The sequence below is a fragment of the Dromaius novaehollandiae genome, chromosome 5 (genome assembly GCF_036370855.1).
Source record: "Dromaius novaehollandiae isolate bDroNov1 chromosome 5, bDroNov1.hap1, whole genome shotgun sequence".
Lineage (NCBI taxonomy): Eukaryota > Metazoa > Chordata > Aves > Casuariiformes > Dromaiidae > Dromaius > Dromaius novaehollandiae.
The window spans coordinates 70,022,256-70,042,062 of NC_088102.1; the positions used below are offsets into that span (position 1 = coordinate 70,022,256).

General features: G+C 37.5%; 1 protein-coding gene across 5 annotated transcripts in view; it reads right to left on the reverse strand.

Annotated features, from left to right (window-relative positions):
- Positions 1 to 841: 841 nt before the first annotated feature.
- The window catches only part of CPT1A (carnitine palmitoyltransferase 1A), a 46,303-nt gene continuing 27,337 nt past the window's right edge, over positions 842 to 19,807 (reverse strand). For all 5 annotated transcript variants that reach the window (XM_064513244.1, XM_064513245.1, XM_026114194.2 and 2 more), the window contains 10 exons: positions 17,797 to 17,992; positions 16,487 to 16,675; positions 16,152 to 16,257; positions 14,256 to 14,372; positions 12,936 to 13,100; positions 11,602 to 11,736; positions 7,937 to 8,089; positions 6,842 to 6,946; positions 5,410 to 5,502; positions 842 to 3,936 (listed from right to left, as the gene is read on the reverse strand). In XM_064513244.1, the coding sequence (XP_064369314.1) occupies positions 3,850 to 3,936; positions 5,410 to 5,502; positions 6,842 to 6,946; positions 7,937 to 8,089; positions 11,602 to 11,736; positions 12,936 to 13,100; positions 14,256 to 14,372; positions 16,152 to 16,257; positions 16,487 to 16,675; positions 17,797 to 17,992 (1,346 nt within the window). In that variant the 3' untranslated portion in view covers positions 842 to 3,849. The remainder of the gene's footprint in view (positions 3,937 to 5,409; positions 5,503 to 6,841; positions 6,947 to 7,936; positions 8,090 to 11,601; positions 11,737 to 12,935; positions 13,101 to 14,255; positions 14,373 to 16,151; positions 16,258 to 16,486; positions 16,676 to 17,796; positions 17,993 to 19,807) is intronic.

Here is a 19,807-nt window from a genome sequence, read left to right on the forward strand (position 1 = left end):
ATCATACTTAAATGTTCTAGGGGAATTTCTTAAAACGAGGTTAAGAGCTTCTGGAGGGGAGTGCGCCCCCTCCCTCCCTGATACTGTCAGTGGGCAGTTTAGAGCTGCAAGTCCTGCCCAAACCCAGGCCCTAAATAAGGGACAACTGGGGTTTGCTGTCGGCTTATTTTACCCAGTATCCTGAGGGCATTGGCTGTTTTAAGTCAGTTGAGGCTTAACACCTGATGCAGAGCACAGCTGGGAAAAAGGCACCTAATTTGGTTGAAATCAGTGCCAAAGCTGCAGTTGCAGGTGTTTCATGGACCAAAACCCAAACTAAAAAAAAAAAAAAAGAAAAGAAAAAACCACCCACCCCTAAAACTCCATTTCAAGCCACCTTTTACCCATGAGCTGCCTTCACACAATTGACTCAACAGAAGGGGAAAACAGGAACCACCCTTCCCTCATACTTTGGAACACTTCCCTCCCTCCCCCCCAATTGAGGGCAATTGAAAATTTGGCAAACACTTTCCAACAGCCCCCAGTCTTTTATTGTGGGACTCCAACAGGGGCTCATTAATCCTAACAGGATCCAATTAATCCCATTAATCAGCTGGGCAACTATAGCAACATTTTCTGGCTGATAGCAGCTTTCTACTGAACCTGAAGAACAGTTTGTTCACATGTTCCCTGTTAACCAGCTATCTATAAATCACTGCTAAAATGAAGGGAACAGTCTCCTGCTACCACTCCTAACAAAATTGAATTTAACTGGATTTAGCAACAGTGGCTCCACAAGTCCAGAAACAGCAGCAAAGGAGATGGGAAGAAGCAGCAAAGAGACACTGAACATTGTATTAAGTAGTGGTAATTGTGAAATTTTTTATTTTTTTTAAGTCATAGAAGAGGGTAGAACATAAATATATTTGAGACAAAGTGCTGGATGTAAATAACCAACCATAGAAGTAGAGTAAGTAAACAAGATAAAAAAACTAGCTTAAATTAATACATTTTATACAAGAAAGCAACTGGTACAAAGGCTAAATTAGAACCATGATTTTCAAGGTCAGGCCACCTACCTCCTTATTCCCTCAAAAACCCAGCCCTTAGAGGGTATCTACTTCAGCATGGTGTTAGTCCTGGACAACGGTAGCCTCCAAATGCACCTAAGCTCTCCTAATCTCCTGCATAACATAGCTGAAATGGTAAGAAGTTCTGAAAATGCACAGTTCAGGTATTCCATCAATTCCTCACTGCTGTGTAATAACAGGTCAATTAATTATCATCCAACCTGACTTTTGCTGCCTACTCAACCTTAACTTGGAGCCCTTAAATCACTAGCTGAGAATGAGTGATTCAAGGCTTTAGTAACAGATGAATCATTTTTCTAAAATACAAACAATTTTGCTCTAATATTAAGTACACTGTACTAGAAAGTTCATTCAAATCTAAGTAATTTCAGTTACATTCCTATGGCTTTTGAGCAAAAAAACCAAGCGGTTTTACTGTATGTACATAATATTGAATATCAAGATTTAAATTAATTATTAATAACCTACATTCACTGTGCATTTCTAAGATTTACATCCAAAAGCATATTTTATTTACATGCTGTTGACATTTTAAAGAAAATGAAATAAAATCCTGTTTAGGAATTATGATCTACCCCAATTTAAAAAAAAAAGATACATTTAACACTTACCACCCTTTTAAACATTTACAATAAAACCCAACTTCCTGTGCCAATTATACTTACTCTCTCTTTAAGAATGTAAAATTGCATTGATAACTGCACTAACTACAATTAGACTCGAAACATTTAAAACCTGAGTCAAATCTAAACATTGTTTTAGAAAATCCTACAAGCTAGTATGTCTTAATGTTAATTTAAGCACGGATTGGTCAGTGGTCAATAAAAACAGTGCATTATTTCTGCAGCTTCAAATGAATAGGCCACTATGAAGATGTAGCAGTAGTTTGACAAATGCCAGGCCTGCCAGCTGCAGTAAGGCTTATTTCAAAGGCTCCTTGCCTGCACACCGTACCAAATCAAATAATGAGTGTCTTTGGCCAATTCCTGTGGCAATTCCTGCATCCATGTAAGCATGAATTTGCTTAAGTACGCATCTGGGATCTTTGTTGATGTTTCCCACCTCAAAAATATATACACAGGCATTTTAATGTCTAGATCAGAATGAAGAAAAACATGAAGAGGCATAGAAAGTTAGAAATACTGGCCAGAAAACACCCCAATAAACTAAGAAGTTTTGTATCAACTGCACAGGGCTTTTAAAGTTAGCATAGCTCTGGAGCAGCATTCACTGTATTACCAAACACCAGGTACCTATTTCATTGTCTTTTATATTCCTGAAAGAAAACATTGTTGCCCTGACAGGTACACTTTAGAGCCCTGCACAATCTAAAAAGTAGCTACAGCCATAAAGCTTGGGGAAGAGAAACATCACACACAAAGCAGCTTCAGTTTTTATAGTAGCCACAGACTATTATACTTGGAAAACGTCATGCCCCTTTTTGAGTGAGACAGTTCTCCCCCATCACATACTTCAGCAACTGTGCCAAGGTTCTGACTCGACCAAGGGCCTCTCCAGGGAGGCTTTGAGACGGCCGCGATTCCCCCACGGCAGGGCAGCATCCTACCACCTTCACGGTTAGCCTTTCTCATGCAGGAGGTTGGCAACGCAGGAGTGGTCCTTCCAGGCTGAAAGCAGGCCAACTTCGACTGTGCAGCATCTGCGGGCAGCCTCGCTTTGCGGGCTATCCAGCAGCTTTGAATTTAATTAAGTTTACATTCCCTGGGACCCAGAAACTGTGTGTAAAGCGCAGTCTTATCTCAGATGACAACTGATACCATACAGCAAGACAACTGTTTGACTATCTGTAGCTCTGAAACAAAGTTACTCCCGCTTTGCATAGGGACTGATCTCCTGCCATTTGAGATAAGAGCATTTCACTACAGCTTTAAACCTAAATGCGCCATTCAGAAGCATACTCAAGTCTATTTGTGTCACACCCACCTAAAAACTACATCTACATCACTACTTCCATTTGTCCACCACTAAAATAATGCAAAACCAACTCTCAGCATAAGATTTTTCCCCTGTTTAGGACCTTTGTTTTCTAAGGCACTGGCATGAACAAGCATGTAGGTGCATTTATACAGAAATAAAACACAGATGTGGCAAATATGCTTGTAAGTAATTAGGAAAATGCAATACCTGCGAATTTAGGTGACACATTTTACTACCCACTGTAGCAAATACTTCTTCCCAAAAAGCAAAAAAAATTCTACTAGTTCATGTGTTTCACTGGTAATATCAGGGGGGTTGTATGTTAAATTACCTTTAAAAAAAGGAGTCAGTGAAGGTAAACAGCCACAAGTTCTGTCATTCATTGACATAAAGCAGCAGATGCATTAATGAACATTCTGCTATTAATTCATACCAAATCAAACCTTTTTTAGGATTATGAGGTGAAGACTTGATATGGTTTGTCCCTTCATTTATGGAATAAAAGTACACTCCAATTTTAAGTAAAAAAAAAAATAAAGCAAGTGTATACGAATTAAGAGAAAACTGCAGTAGTTAGAATATACATGCCTTCATGCAACGATGCTACACTTCAACCCTGGGAACATACAAAGTGTCAAAAGTTGTCCTCTGGAAAGAACCTCTTCCGAACTATTGAAAAAAATCACGGAACACAAGCTACTGCTAAGGTTTTCATAGATGATTGAGGGGATTGTGACTCAGTTTCTTCTCCAACTGTTTCTTGACAAACCTTGCTTTCATGCACTGTTCAGAAAAGTTCTCATTCCAACAACAGGAGTCTGCTCAGCACCAGTAACGCAAATCACTTGGTACAGTTTTTACTAGGGCTAAATAAAGCCATGATGTCAACCATTGCTTGTCGGATGTTTTTTCCAAAACGATGAGAATCCTAGAAAGAAGAAAAAAGCTGTACTGTCAGTCACCCCTTATCTTTGAAGCAAAGAAACAAACCTTTTAATGTTTTGTATTTTTGGAACTTACAGAATTATGGCATTCAAAAAAATGCAGAATTTGAAATCGCAAAGAAATTCTAATGCAATATAAAATAACTCAGGTTTATGTTACTAATGACTGATGAGTCCTTCATTAGGAATTTACTTTCCTACAGACAGAACTCAGATAATTTCTTACTGAAATCAGATTTGTCCATAGCTTTTTATTGTTACTTAAAAACCCACACATCCCACACCCTCATTTATACAAGGTGATTTTGCAAAAGCTAGCTTTCAGAGAGCACAAGAACATTCGGAAAGCCTAAGATGACTCAGAAGTGCCAAAAGAAAGAGCAACATTTCATATTTGAGTTCATAGCTAAATCTTCTATTTTTTGTCAATGAAGAACTGTATGAAGTACTGAAAATAACCAAACAACAGAGATCCAAAGTGTTAATAAACTATGAATCTCCTCTATTTCTTTTACATGTCAGATGAATGGTGCAAGGAAGAAAAGTAAAGATTATAAACGTAAGTTACTAGCAACGTTACATAACCTACTACAGACAAATATATCCTAGTAAAATCAAGGCCAGGCACACAAAGACGTGCCACCTTCTTTCTGTATGGAACTTTGACTTGACTGATAAGCAAGAAATATGGGGAAATTCAAAGTACAGACTAAGAGGCATCTGAAGAACAAATTAAACTATGCAAGGACAAAGTTGTATTTCCTTATCTTTAATGATTAACCAAAGGCACCAAGATCTCTCGGGCAATTATAGGTCTAAAGAGGAAGACCAGATATATGTAATCTGGGCAAAACTCAGCAAGTTTATTAAAGTCATAAAATATGAAGAGGAAGGTGACACAGTGCAGGCCTCCACAGTAGCAGGATATACAATAGATAACATCTACTAGATCCTGATAGATGAGTTTTGTTCCAATAAAGTCTTGATTAACTATAAATGTTTCCCAAGCACTGATCACAGATTATGGGCCAACTTCTTTCAGTATTATTTAGACCAGGGAGATTTAAAACATAGGGAGCATCACTTTACAACTGTAGCCAGAGCCAAGTCAAAGCAAAACTGTAGTAAATGAAAACAGTCAGATGGGGTGCCTCCCATTTATGGGACAGATATGCATTATTTTACTCAAGTTCCAGAGTACATGTTTAAGGGTGACCTCAGGCCACATGCTTTATTTCACCTGAAAGCATAAGTGAAACAGAACAAAACAGTTTCCTTGCTTCACAAAGCTATTAAATTTACAAAGTTTGAGAAAAATATATACAGCAGATGTTAAGATAGAAAAAACAGACACTATGTTGCAAGTCCTGTTAAATCTTTAGACAATGAGTAAAATGTTTTTTATAAATAAATATAAAAATACAATCATTAAACTAAAGGAAAGGATTGTCCCATACCGTCTCAGAACACGAGATTTTGCTGGAGATATGGAAATGGATGGAATTTTCATCCAAGATAATGTAAGAAACACCATAACCATCATCAGCCACCTGGGGCAAGAAAGAAACGAAAAGTGAGCACTAAACTCCCCACCCCCTTCAATTTTTAAATAGATCCAATACACAATTACACAGTTATTTTTCTATGAAATTTTTAGAGTCAGTTGCAATTTTTCCCAAGCAAAAATAAGCCACCCAACTCCACAGCAGAGCTGTGATTCTAAACACTAGAGCACCTTAGTAAGTAAAATCTGGATTGGGACTATCGGTTGCATGACAGGCACCCAAAACAGGAAATTTGGTCAGAGCTTTGCTCAACATTAGCATCCTTAACTGTCAAATTATCTATGCAAAGGACACCTAAAACATGGAATATTCTCCAGCCCCACTTCCCAATTCAAAGGCACCGTTCCCCATCCTTCAAGCTCTTTCCTGCTGCTGCTGAGCAGCCTGATATTCTTTGCATTAGTGCTACAAGAACATGTTCTATAGAATGCTAAATTTTATATATGTATATATATGAGAAGCATGGGGAAAGCCTGATGTACTCAATCTGTGGGCTTCCTCAGCTAACCAAAGCACACATCCAGCAGTTTTTGGAAGGATGCAAGATGCTAGGAAATGTAAAGGAAGGTCATTTGGAAAGGCAGACAACAGAAGGAAGAGAAGAAAGGAATGAAGTAGTAGTAAGAAGGGAGGAGACAATGTAGCATCAGCAAAGACAAAAGGAAAAAATAAAGTGGCAGAAATTCCTGCAGTCAAAAAGACTCTTTCATTGACAGACCCTCACCTTTTTAAGTACTGACTTTAAAATCTGCTGCAGAAGGCAGGTTTCTCATGTACTGAGCAGCATCAAAATAGCTAGGTTTCTCTAATAATGAAAATTAAATTCAGTCCAGCTTCTCAAGAAGTACTGGAAGCCATGTCAGAAACATGAATCAAAACAAACCAACAGACAAAAAAGCCCCAAAGCCCCAAAACATTCCAGCTTGAGAAATTAGCCAAAATACATAGTACCCATCACCCCAAATTCTGAGTGGCAAAGCAGCCCTATGATCCCTCTCATCTAACAGGCTGGAACAAATTTTTTCATGTGCATAGGTAATGTGATAAGGGCCCCCAGTTCATCCAGTCTCTCTACTATGGAGCCCTGTAACACATGCAATAGACATGTATATCCTTAAGAATAATTCATTCTTGTAGTGAGATAGGAGAAAAAGGTGATACGGACTTTTCTGAACACATCCACATCCTGGGAAAGCATTAAATGCATGCTTTCGAAAGCCTCCAAAGTGCAACGTTAGGGTATTATGGAACTGAAATTTTTAGACTAACACATTCAAAACAGAACTGTGTTTAAAAGGGATACTTTTGTAATTAGCAAACATACCGGCCCGAATCCTCCACCACAGGATAACATCTCAGGGTTCTTCTTCAGATCAATGTGTTGTTGTGGCGTCTGACTCGTTGACAGCCTCCAAGGCTCTGACAAAACCTTTAACAGATATGAAAGGGATGTAACGAAGCATAACACTAATAACATACAGCTTTCTCAATAGCTAGTCAAGCTAAGTTAGAAAACGTTCAATAAAGCAACAGTCAGAATTAACTCCAGTTCACGTTTCAACAGAGTGAACAATTGAGAGATTAGAAAGAAAAAGCAGCAAAACACCAATCTTGATGTGGAAGCCATTAACATGCAAGGTCTTGATGTCAATTCAGAGGGAATTGAAATATTTTCAGTAGAAATCCTTTTTGAAAACAGAAGGATCTGGTCTACAGCCGGGTAAAGCCTGCTTAACAGGTCTTTTTTAATCAAGAACCACAACCACTATCCACCATAACAACTACCACATCATCATCATCAGTGGCCATATTCAAATCCTGGTAAACTAACACAGCAAGTCAGAATTCTCTATAATCTTTAACAATATACAAGTTTCTTGGAAGTCTAAGGAAGCTGTAGAAGGGGCTTTTTTATTCTTAACTTTGTCCTCCTAGATGTGAGTAGCAACTAAGAGGCAAATGTGAGTAGTTTCGTTTGGAGAAAAGCAAGAATGCATTTTTTATTAATCGGGAAATATAAGCAAAGCCATTTTGGCACAATTCCAAATGAACAACAGTCCGGAGAGAAAAATTAAAACCCATAATTGTGCTGCCTTGAAAAATATGGTGAAAGCCACGAGCACCCGATATTCTTTTTTGTAACACCTATTACATCTTTCTTTCAATCCTCAGTAACATATACTATAAAATCCACAGAAAGCATTATTATGTCTATTAATAAGTGTAAATATAAAGCAATATAATACTAAATTTGCAATCTACCAGATGTTACTGCTAACCAGTGCTCATCTAAACTCTTACCTTTTTTCTTGGAACAACCAGGGTTTTGCAAGTATATAAGCCAACCTCAGAAAACATTAAGTAAACAAACTATTATTTAGTGTTTAGTAGTTAACAGTTATCAATAAAATCCACTTACTTCCTTAAGAAAAGGAGACTCAACAGCAAGGTATTTGGACACCACATAAAGGCAGAACAGATGACGGTCAATACCAGCACCAGTCATGGCAAGACGATATAAAAGCTGATGTTTGGCAGCAGCAGCCCTCAAGAGCTTGAGCTTGTTTTCTTTCTGACAATGAAAGAAAAATACAGAAAATCAGTGACGTGAACTGGGCTGAGGGCAGAATGCAGAAACCAAGTTACAGCAATGGCTCTCAAGCCTATGAAGTACAAGGTAAAGTATGCATCTAGCACCAAATACCAGGATCCTCTAGTTTTTCAGTCTGACACATTTCAATTTCAGGTATTTAAAAAAAAAAAAAAAAAAAAAAAAAAAAAAAAAAGAAAGTGTTGACTATTTCCTGTTGTAGACCATGCATAAAGAAAACATTTATATTTTAAGTGTGACCTAACCACAGAATCAAGTAGCATAAAAACCACATTATTACAATTTGAGTTTACTACATCCTGGTGAATTTATCTTCTAGAGATATTGGGCTTAGAAAGCTACAGAAAAGCAAGTCTCAACTTTTAGATTTAAAAAAAAAGCTGGAACTGCAAGAGCCATTTCAGAGGGCAGGCTGACAACACCGTATAAACGTACTGCAAGTACCAAGAGAAAGTTCTCTGTCCAAAACTTCTCTATAAAGTCTAACGAAATGGCTATCACGTGGAATGGCAACTGAGTATACGGTACCCTGTCATTTCCTACCTCCAGTACCACTGTTTTATGCTATCTATTTGGGAAACAGTGAGCAGCCTCTTTGCTTTCAACCTGAGAAGCTGGAAAATTATCTGTAGTCACGCTAAGCATGTCTATCACTGGCATCCAGGAGTAAAGCTTTGTGGGGAGAGAACAGTCCATGGAGGATGCAAGCGCTATGGAAAAATTCTGAGGGAGGGGGAGGAGAGAGAAAAGTTGAAGAAAGCAGTAAAGGCAGATTTTTTGGTTTTTGTCTTCTCCATCTCTTGTCGCTCTCTCCCCCCATCTCCCTACCTCCCCCAACTCCCCAAGGGAAAATCAGAAGCATGTTTGATACAGTAATACAGGATACTACCATTCTGAAACTTTTCAGCAACAATAATACAATCTTTGTTCTTCTCCAACTACTAAAGTAAGGTTACCACCTCAGTTACAAGCTCCAAAATTAAGCAGCAGTAGAAGAAAAAGTAACATGTATTTGAAAGAAGGAGAACTAGAATGATTTACAGATCTGGTGTCAAACCATGTAGGTCTGTTCACCAAACTACTCTCAATTGTCTGCTCAGAACAGCCTCTAAATTAAAATTTGGGTATATTGGCAAGGTGCCTGCCTATTTAGCTTTCTAGACTATTTGTGTATGCAGTCATTCAAAAACACAAGTCACAAAATGAAAAAAGAAAGCAGAAAATACCTTTTCTGTTTCAGCAGAATGGGCCCACATTTTGATAAAACCAACTCTAGCTGAACAGCTTCGTAACCAGGATTTCAACCTTCCATTAACTACCATGTTAAACCATTTAAAATGTTTTAAGATCTTAAAATAAAATTAAAAAAAAATCCCACTCAGCCCTGGCTGAATCTTTGAATAAAAGCCCATTGTTCAAATTTAACACAGACAAGCAACCTCCCTCCCCATAAAGTTCCTACATGGGAATTAAGAGTTCAGTGTCATAGGGAGGCCACAATTGTCTAAAAAATGATTAGCATAAACGTGAAGATATAAGAAGTCTTTGCAATAAGTGCTCACACATATTCCTGTATCTATGGCTCATTAAACTGTAAAGGGCCCAGACTGTTTCATTTCCCTCTTAGAGACAGTAACTAACTACTATGTAACTGGCCACATGTAGGTAAGTGAACAGCAGATCGCTGATACTGACCTAGAAATTCTACATAAATAAAGAACTAATAAAATCAAACAAACAAACAAAAAGGTTTTCTTTCTATTTTAAAGGAATAGTTGGACATTTGAGATCAATAACCAGGATCATTATTTTTAAACACGGCTCCCCAGTGACAACAGTTGGCATTTTTTTTGTGAATTTTATAATGAAATGGTAAATGATCATTCAGCACTTCTTTGTCTACATGGTCTGGCATACCAAATGACACAGGCATGACATCAGCCAAATTCAGTTTTTAATCAATGCTCACAAGGTAGCATAACAGTCACTTCCAAATATTTACTTCTAAAATGTATACAGCAGCTAAAAGTCAAAAATAAGTCAACAGCAATATATTACTTTCTTGCAGTAAACATTTATTCATATAATCACAGGGCTGGAAAAAGCCTCAACTGATCATTTATTTAGATATTTCTCTCTGCCTTAAGGTCAGATCAATTAAAAACCTTGCTCGAAGGACAACTACATAAACTACTTTTAAAGATGTTCAAAGAAAAACTACGCAACTTCCCCAAGGAATCCATTTCAAGCTTCCCACTGTTTACTTCCCTACTCATTACCTTTACTACTAAAAAAAGTTTCCCTACTGTGTGTTTCTTGTTGAAATTTAAGTCCATTACTTTTTGGGACACAGAACAGACTGTTCCCGCCATCTTGGCATCAGCCTTTTTATCTACTTGAAGACAACCCGGCTCCCAACAGTCAGTTCAGACTTTCCTCACAGATCCTGTTTGTAGGCTTCTAGCCATCCTTGCTGCTCTCCTTCGGATGCTCTCCAGTCGGTCCTTACCTGCCTTCAAAGCGCGGTGCCGAAAGCTGGCCGCAGCACTCCAGCTAAGGCCCTACCAGAGAAGGATGCAAGGAGGGAAAGGACTAGAGAGTGCAAGACAAACCAAACTCCTCAGGACTGCCTTTTTCACCATGGCACACCACTAGGTCAGCGTGCTATTTCAGTGTTCAGTTACTGATTATAGTCCTAAATTTAGATTTTTCATTAGAATTTCTACCCATGCAGATGTTACTCATGCCTGGTTGCAACACCTTTCATACATCCCTATTTAAATTTCTATCTACTCCAAAGAAATGGAAATCCTATTCAGCTTAAGTCATTAAATTTGCAGGTTTTGTCATTTCATCAGCTTTATCAATGTAAATAATTACTAGCAGTGGATTCGAGACAGACCGTCCTCAAGATGACTGTCCGCCACCAGACAGACTGTCTTTCACCTTATGATACGTTCTTCCATTTTGACAGCAAGCCTTTTAATCAGTACTGTCCAATTTTTCCAAACTAAGAGGCTTTCACTTGGACCACAATTTGTTTGTTTGTTGACTGGAACTTCAAAGTAAAAAGTCCACTGATATCAACATATGAAAGCAACTGTTTCTTTCCTAAGAATAGTATTTGCTTCCTTGTCAGAGACGAAAGCTTAACTGATACAATATGATTTACTTTTTACAAATCCACATTCTAAGTTTCACAAATCATAGAAAACTGAAATGACTCGTGAAATTTCTGAGTTGTAAAAATCAGTGCATCTGGCTAAGTTACTGCCATTCTCTTTTGTTGCAGCCTTGAAGTCCTGTCCTTATTGGCAGAGGATGGAGGCAATTATCTTATGCTGCAGTTAATTCCTCCAGACAAGTGCATCTGTTTTTAAGTGCTTAAGAACTATCTGAGAAATGACACAACAATCCAGTGATGGTGCATATGCCTCATGCAGCATATTAGGAAATAACGTTAGTAAACTTACGCTTTCAGTTGGGTCTTCCATGGCTCGAACAAAGTTACAGGACTCAAGAGTACACGAGCGAACAGTTTCAGTCCTGCCTTCTCTGAACAAGCGGGTCATAGAGGCTTCGTATGTTAAAGAAAATTTTCCCATGTCCTTGAAAGAGCAAAAAACAACAACTCAAGATGTTTACCCAGACTTTGCTCCTCTTTCTTAAGCAAGAGTTCAAGGTAAACATACAGGATATGAATCATTCCACAAATTACACTCGACAACATGCACTTTTAGTAGTCCATTATTAGCAATCTTACCTAAAGACAGTAAAGACAAAGTAAGATTAATAACAGCAATTTGATAAGTGTTATCAGAGAAAACAAACTAACAAGGACTACTTTACACATGTTACATTCAGTCTTCTTTAGCTTCTTTACAACTGAAGCTGATTCAAATACTATCAAAAACCCATCAGGAAGCTCAGTGGCTTGCTAAATTCACACAGCTGTGGTGAGAAGCCTAGAAAACTATCATGTCCTTAAGAGTATTTTCACAATTAGAAGCTTTATAGCATGGAGAGGCATGGCAGCATGGAGATTTTCAAGTATGAGAGAACTGATAACAGTCTGCTAGCCCCAAAAGCACAGCTTCCAGATTTCCTGTAGACATGCACGATCTACAGATTAAAGTTTACTAAATTACATGAGTTTATAAATCAAGCTATTTGCCATGTAGCCACCCTAACCAAAGGCAGCAAAGATTAAGTGGTGAGAGCAACCAGGAGATCTATGTGTTTTGACCTTCCATTTGTAATTACATAACAGAAAGAGTAAGACAGTATTTCAACAGTGAAAACCAAAAAGTGAAAACAGAGGAAATCTAATACACAGGTGCTGTCTAAAAGCATGTTATAGAAAAGGCAAAAGACAAGCAAAACACAGGCAGTAATCTCACCACCAATCTTGTTAGGGAGCATCCATGATTACTGAACTAAAGGAGACTCCAAACTAAAAATAAGTTTAATATGGTTTAGACTATAAAGTTAGTAACACACCTACTTGAATTTTCTAGTGTCTACTAGCAGTGACTACTGCCTTCAAGTCCAAAATACCTAGTTGATCTACCTCTAAGCAGAAGAGGAAAAATCTGCCCAAGTATCAAACAGCCAACCTTTGGACAATGAATTTCCAGCTAGTAATCTATTTAGGGCTTGTTCCAGCTTCCACTAAATGTCTGTAATCACCTTGCACAGACTCAGGGCCTATGTACTTTACACAGCCATATATTTTTAATCATAAGTACACGAAGGTACTACATCTAATTTAATGAGGTTCCATAAGCAGAAAACAGTCTGTTCTTACCCGATAGTGAGCAAGCTGCAGAGCAAGTTGCACAAAGGCATCAGGGCTGGTTTTTGCTTTCTTAATTAGCCCCTTCCCAAAGGCATCAAAGTAAAATGAATGGAAGTCTATATCATCTGCCAGAGCTGTGGCAGTGCTCAGAGACCTCTCAATCACTTCTTGGCACTAAAAAAAAAAAAAAAAAAAAAAAAAAAAAAAAAAAAAAAATTTTATATATATATACATACACACACACGAATATAGTTTTATGTATAACCTATGTTATATATTATATATTACACATAATATAAATATTTACACAACATTGTAATATATTAACTTTTATATAAAACATTTATACACACATGCAAATACATACAAATGCATACATTCAACAGCACCTGAAAGAACTGATGAAAAGTATGAATATATTTTTAATTTATAAATAAAATATCTTGCCATTATGCAGACCCATCAACATCATTGTCTACATACTCTTCCTTTTGGAGGGGAAGAGGAAGAATCTTTGCCTGACAGTTAAGATTCAAGTAGCCAAAAAAACCAAAAAACAAAAACGAACAAACAAAAAACACCACACAAAAGACCCCCAAAACACAAAAAAAAAACCCCACCCCACACACAAAAACCCCACCACACTCTGGACCTTCATTTTTCAGACAAGAGAGTTAAGCTCATACATATTTGGAGTCCAACAGAATTTCCCCTCCCTCCCCATTAAGACTTTTCAGATCACTAGAACATAGGAAAGTGACATGTAGGTATGGAATGACAATGGTTTTGTGGCTTCTGATCTGCCACACATGCTTAACCATATCACCAACCACAACCATTTTAAAGTTAAAATCCAAATAGGGTTAGGACAGTTTGTCTTGAACTCAGGCAAAAAACAAACTTCATTAGATATGCAGGCAGAATTTTGGATGCAAGAGAGTCTCAGGGAAACCCTGTACTCAAGAGCATCTGTTGTGACAACAGCAATGAAACCTCAGCAACCTAAACCTCATTGTAGTACAGTAACTATTTTAAAATGGGCAGCCACTTATTTTTGATATGTTACCAAGAAAGAAGATCTCTAGCAAAAACTTCAAGTTCCCTATCTAGAATTTTGAAAGTGGCATAAAACAAAACAAAAACCCCACCAAACACTTTACCAGGTTTTTTTTAGCAAACAACTGATTAACATCCGTGCATGTGAAATACACATCTTATGGGACCTTCAAGAAGCTAAAGCACCACATCAGTAAGGTAACTACTGAAGTGATGCGACTACTCAGGAAAAGAGCAACTACTTGCCCAACCCATTGGTTGTTCTGTACTCACTTCTTCTGGAATTTCCCACTGTAGTTTGGTAGGAAGAGGAATATTTTGATTGGTGTCTCCTCTGCAATGTCCATCTTCTGAATAGCCCAGTTCAAGATACTCGGTTGCCATTACATTCTGCAAAGAACAGAACATCTTTTGAATTACAACGCATTACATACAGCTGTCAAATCAGAATTTCACTGCTAAATCTCTATACTCCGTTTTCAATACACAGTGATATACAATATACCATCATTTTCAAATTCTGAAAACAGCTGCAAGCAAAGCCTTCTACCTCTGATTTTAAGACATTTTTACTTCTGTTACAAGTAGAAACCAAATATGCACAAAAATGCTCACACACTGGTGCCTTTTGTTAGATGTGGGTGTCATAATTAAGATGTTTCAATTAAAAAACACTCTAAAGTTGTTAGTATTAAGAGTAATTCTTATATTTCACAAGCTTTGTTCAATTTAGATTCTAGAGAGATTCTGCAAGTTTGGTACCTGTTAAGACTTGTTCATCAAGGAACAATTTATTTCACAGTAAGTGCATACCCCTGCAAGAACTGAGTAAGGAACACTTCGTCCTTTGTAAAATTCACATCCTACTTAATATTGAAGTATATTTCATATGTGCTTTTGGGTGGGGAAGTGGGATGTTTTCAAGGCGACCAATACAGCAAAGTATAGAAAAGAGAAAAGGCTCCCTCCTACAAGATTCCAAACAGCGTTCTTAATGTGAAAGTCAACTGATCTGCTCAACACGGAAAGGAGAAACTTGGCAAAAATCTATTACACATTCTACATACGTATTTCTAATCGCTAGTTTAATTTACCTTTCTCATTTAGCAGACAGAACATGCCACTTAAGAAATAAAACCTACTTCATTAATTTTTTCTAAAAATAGACAATAGCTAATTTTCTAGGAAATGAAATTCTATTTAGCTTATTTTAGGCTTTTTAATTCTTAGCAGGAAATGAGGCAACTAATAGTAATTCTCAAGTACAGAGATATGAACTCTAGTGTAACAAATCATTCCCTAGAAGAAAACAAAAACAACTCCTTTCCAGTGAGCAGAACAGGTAGTCAAAGCTAGACTGTCAGGCTAATCTCTAATCAGATTTGTCATCTTTCTTCCCTGGTTAGAGATTATAATTAGGATTTTTTGTTTTTACGCAAATGGATGCTCTCAGATAACAAAATTAGGAAATGACTTGGGGCACCAGTCAGGCCTGAGACCCATTTGCACAAAAGCATAATGAAATCAGGATTAGTTAATGCTTATGAAATAGTTTTGAGAGATGCAGTTACATAATTTGTATGTTTAAACTTCAAAAGGAAAAAACACAAACAAGAGAGGATTTCAAGCAATAAACTATGCTCATGATGAATGAACCTGACAAACAGTGCATTAATTCCATTCATTGCAAACAAATACACAACAGCCAATTTAAAGAGCATACCAATCTGCAGCTCGCAACACAATGGCTTAGAGGAACAGTTAAACTCAGTGCCATTTCTTCAGATTTGGAATGCAAGCTTTGTTTGTTTTTTTGTCGTCGTGTTTTTTCTTTTTTTAAGCGCTCAGTTCTTCAGGAGCACGTACGTGGCAAAATAAAATGTCCTATCGTAGAGGCAACAATCCATGGACAAGTTATCTGAGGTGTTTATCAGTTTCTCAGGAACACACCAATGCTCATTAAATGACAATTATGACCATTAAGACAAAGCAAACTATTTTTAGCAAGCTCTTAAATTCTACAGTCACTGTAATCAGACAGAAGCAGTCCCACAATCACTTATCAGCAACATAAACACATGGACTTAAAGGGACCTCCTGATCTTCAGGACTGCTGCACGGACAACATCACGTGGTCTTCTGCATTAACGGTCTGTATAAAACACTTACCTCCCAAAGGTGTCCAACAATAGGAGCATCTGCCCAAGAGTGCTCTGCATTCAGGCCCATTTTGCCATTCTTGAACACAATAAGAGTGAATGTTTTATCAAACCACCTAAAAAAAGAAATTGGGATTTTTTTCTAGGGTTTTGTGGCTTTTAAAAGATATTTTTACACCATAAGAGAAACTTGCTCTCTCTCATACGAAGTCACCTGCAAATTTCTATGTTTTAAACAAACAGCTTTTTTTTATCAGCTTAAGACATCAATTCATAGCTATTAGATACGTGAATCAGTACAGTTATATCAAAGAGAAGGGATTTTCCACAAAGTGAATACTGTACCTGTCATAACATCTGCCATGTATTAGGGACTTTGCATATATATCCAGCGATGTCACTGGATCTTCTTTCCTGTACCCTTGCTCGATGTCATCCAGTGTCACAAAAAATGCTGCTTTTTCAATAGCATCTAGGGACTGTTTGTTCTTTCCACGACTAAAATAAGCCTGCCGAGCTTTAGCCCACGGTACTCTGTAGGAAGAATTTGGTTTATAGCCAGCTTACATAAATTAGTCAGTGTTTTAGCAATGTTAAGACCACTACAAGACAATCTGCGTATTTTTAATCAAATTTAAAGCATCTACTTTCATTGCATTGAAACTACACTATCAGGAAGAAGTTCTAAAAATACACATACAATGGAATCCTAGGAACTAACTCACATATCACACTGATTTGAAGCTTATTCTTCCAAAATTCAGCATCTTGCCTACCCTCAATATGTATAGCCTGTATCATCTACATTTGTAATTGAATAAAAGAAAGCATCTATTACACAGGGGAAAAAAAAAATCAAATGGCAATAAGTCATGAAAACAATCCAGAGATATTAATATCCATTATTGTAACATCTAAACATAAGAGCCTGGGTAAATCTCTATGAAAAGATCTACGATATACGCCCCAAACATATCTGAAGTTAGAGCAGTCCTGAACATTCGCAACAGAATTTCTGTATAGTTGTGCCACATTTACTTATACATTCAAGTGTTTTTCCAAGTAAAAATTTTTAAAAACAAGTGTGAAAAAGGGAACACCACCTAGCAGGAAAGTGCATTAAAATTCATGACTCTCTCTCTCTCCAGTGTCCCGAAGAAACCAGACAAACTGAACTGTAAGCCTGTCCACTATTTAACTGAATTTAACTTGCATCTAGAACCAACTGGTTAAGTACTGCTTTCTTTTGTAGGTTGAAATCATGGGTATGCAATAGGAGTTGCTGAGTTCACATTCTCAGTCTTAAATTTTAAGATACTCTTTAAGATACAAACTGAATCCAGAACAGATTTAAAATTTAAATATGCTCAGTACTGGAAAGCTTCTAATTACTACTCTTACAATAAAAAGTTTGCACAATTCGAGCAAACTTCAAATTCCAAGAAGTAGAGGGAGTCTGCACAGAGGGTGGCCACTACCAAGTTTCTTTTATCTCCAGTTGAACTGATCAGCTATTACATGTCAGTAATGGATGAAATCAGTGATCATGATATAACTGACTGACTGCAGACGGTTTTAAAAGGTCCAAAGCCAACACTTAACTACAGTCTGCAACTGGCTCCAAGTATTAGAATTAACATGAAAAATAATCCTACCTATCTCCTGCAGTAAGAGCCGCCAGCTTCTGCTCCCCAGCCTGAGGCTCTGCAGTATCGTCAAGAATTCTTTGCATCTGCTGTTCAATTTCTCGGGGTTTCAACAGTCTGCCATCATGGTACAGCCACACTTTGAAGTAACGCCCCTTATGATACACTACAATGTGTTTGCTGTCTTTCACATGCTGGAGAGTATCTGGAATTACAATCAATAATGCAAAAACAAAGCTGAAGTCTCAAAATGTTAATACACTAAACATTTGGCATTAAATAACATCAAATGCTTACTGCATATATTGCCAGTTAGCCTAGCTTATATATTTTTAACAAGTAGCAAGTCAAGTGTAGAATTAACAGTACTGGTACCCCATGTTATTTCAGGATTTCAGCACACAAATAATGCTGCATGAAAGTGTCAGATACCCAGATCTTTGCGTGCATAGCACCAACAGCTTCCATATTGGATGCCATCATTAAGCAACTAATTCTGCATTTCCGTAACTGCAAAGTGAGCTCTGATTCTGTGGTTTGATTAGGCAGTCAGCAAAAGAATGCTAGATGAGTCTGCGTGAAAGTACTTTTGAAACGCCAGTGTTCAAGAGCGATATAGCTCTTGGAGCAAGCTGGGGGAAATCTGTAAGAGAGCCCAAATTTAGTCCTATGAGCTTCTGTTCACATTTATCCTGGCAGATACAGAGCAGAACACTCCATTTATGGCCATAAAATGCAGCATTATGGTAATCAGCAAAGGGGAAACCTGGGCCACAAATTTCTCTTTATTTACAAAAATGAGGACCAAGACTAAGAAAAGAAGTCACAAGCCTGATGAATTTGAGAAACACTGTACCACTGAAGTGCTTTATATTTTGTGTGCTCTCAACTAGCCATAAGGTTTTGTCAGATAAGCTCCATCTGTTGATCAGAAGCAGTTATATGTCTGAGCCTTTGACTATCCTCTTGGCACTTCTGCCAAAGATAGGATGCCTATGCCTATGCCAGAAGTGGTAGGAGCTGCCTAAGCACCACTCCCTAACTGTCAAGCAGACTTCCGAATCTGTTAATACAGCAAGCTGCGAACTGAGGAGAAACAACAATTGTTTCTTCATCTCCTGCACTGGAGACAGTGGCACACAGAAGGGCAAAAAAAGCAGCAGAGCAATCATCTAGCAAGGTAACTTTCTCCATCATCACAACCAGAGTCAGGAAAGCATCTGTGCTCATGTCATGTACATGATGCGTCCATACAAAATTACAACTCTTGAGTGCAGTAAAAAAAAAAAAAAAAAAAAAATCATTAGTCATCTACACCATCAACTGACTTCACAATAATTGTACAGCACCAACAATTATCTTTTAGACCCCTTATTTATAGGCATAGATATAGATTTAGGCACCCAGAGTAGAGATTTGTTTAAGTTAGTAAAAACAACCTTTCCATTGTTTTCTGCTGGTACAAGAATTCATTTGTGTACACCTGAAGATGCATGCAACATGTTCCATGGGTTTCCTATGGTAAACGGGAATGGAAAGACATAAAGGCTCTTCTCTGCTTAAAATAAATAGCTTACTCCACCGTGTACCTAGCTATAAGACATGAAAATTAAACAACTGTGCAATTGTCAGACATAACGTCTATTAAGATTTTATCAGCAACAACATGAAAGCATTAAAATAAAAAAGGGAGATGCTGCTCCTGCAGCAACCTTAACATACTCAAAATATCATTTAAAGCAGGCAGCAAGAAATCAAGCTGCTTTTCAGAATTTGGGAAAAATATATTTCCAGTAAGTATTTGAAAAATGAAGAGAAGTCACCTGTGCACAGGCAGAATGAGACAAGTTATTTTTCTTTAAAAAAAAGAAAAACATGAAACACTGAAAAAGCAGAATGGGAAGTGAAAAGCACTTAGGAAAAAAGTTAATTTTACAAAGCTGACTGTATTTTTATTTGACATGCTTTAAGCCTGAAGCAGGAGAAATTAGGGGGAAGTATAAATAGGTACAGGATCTAT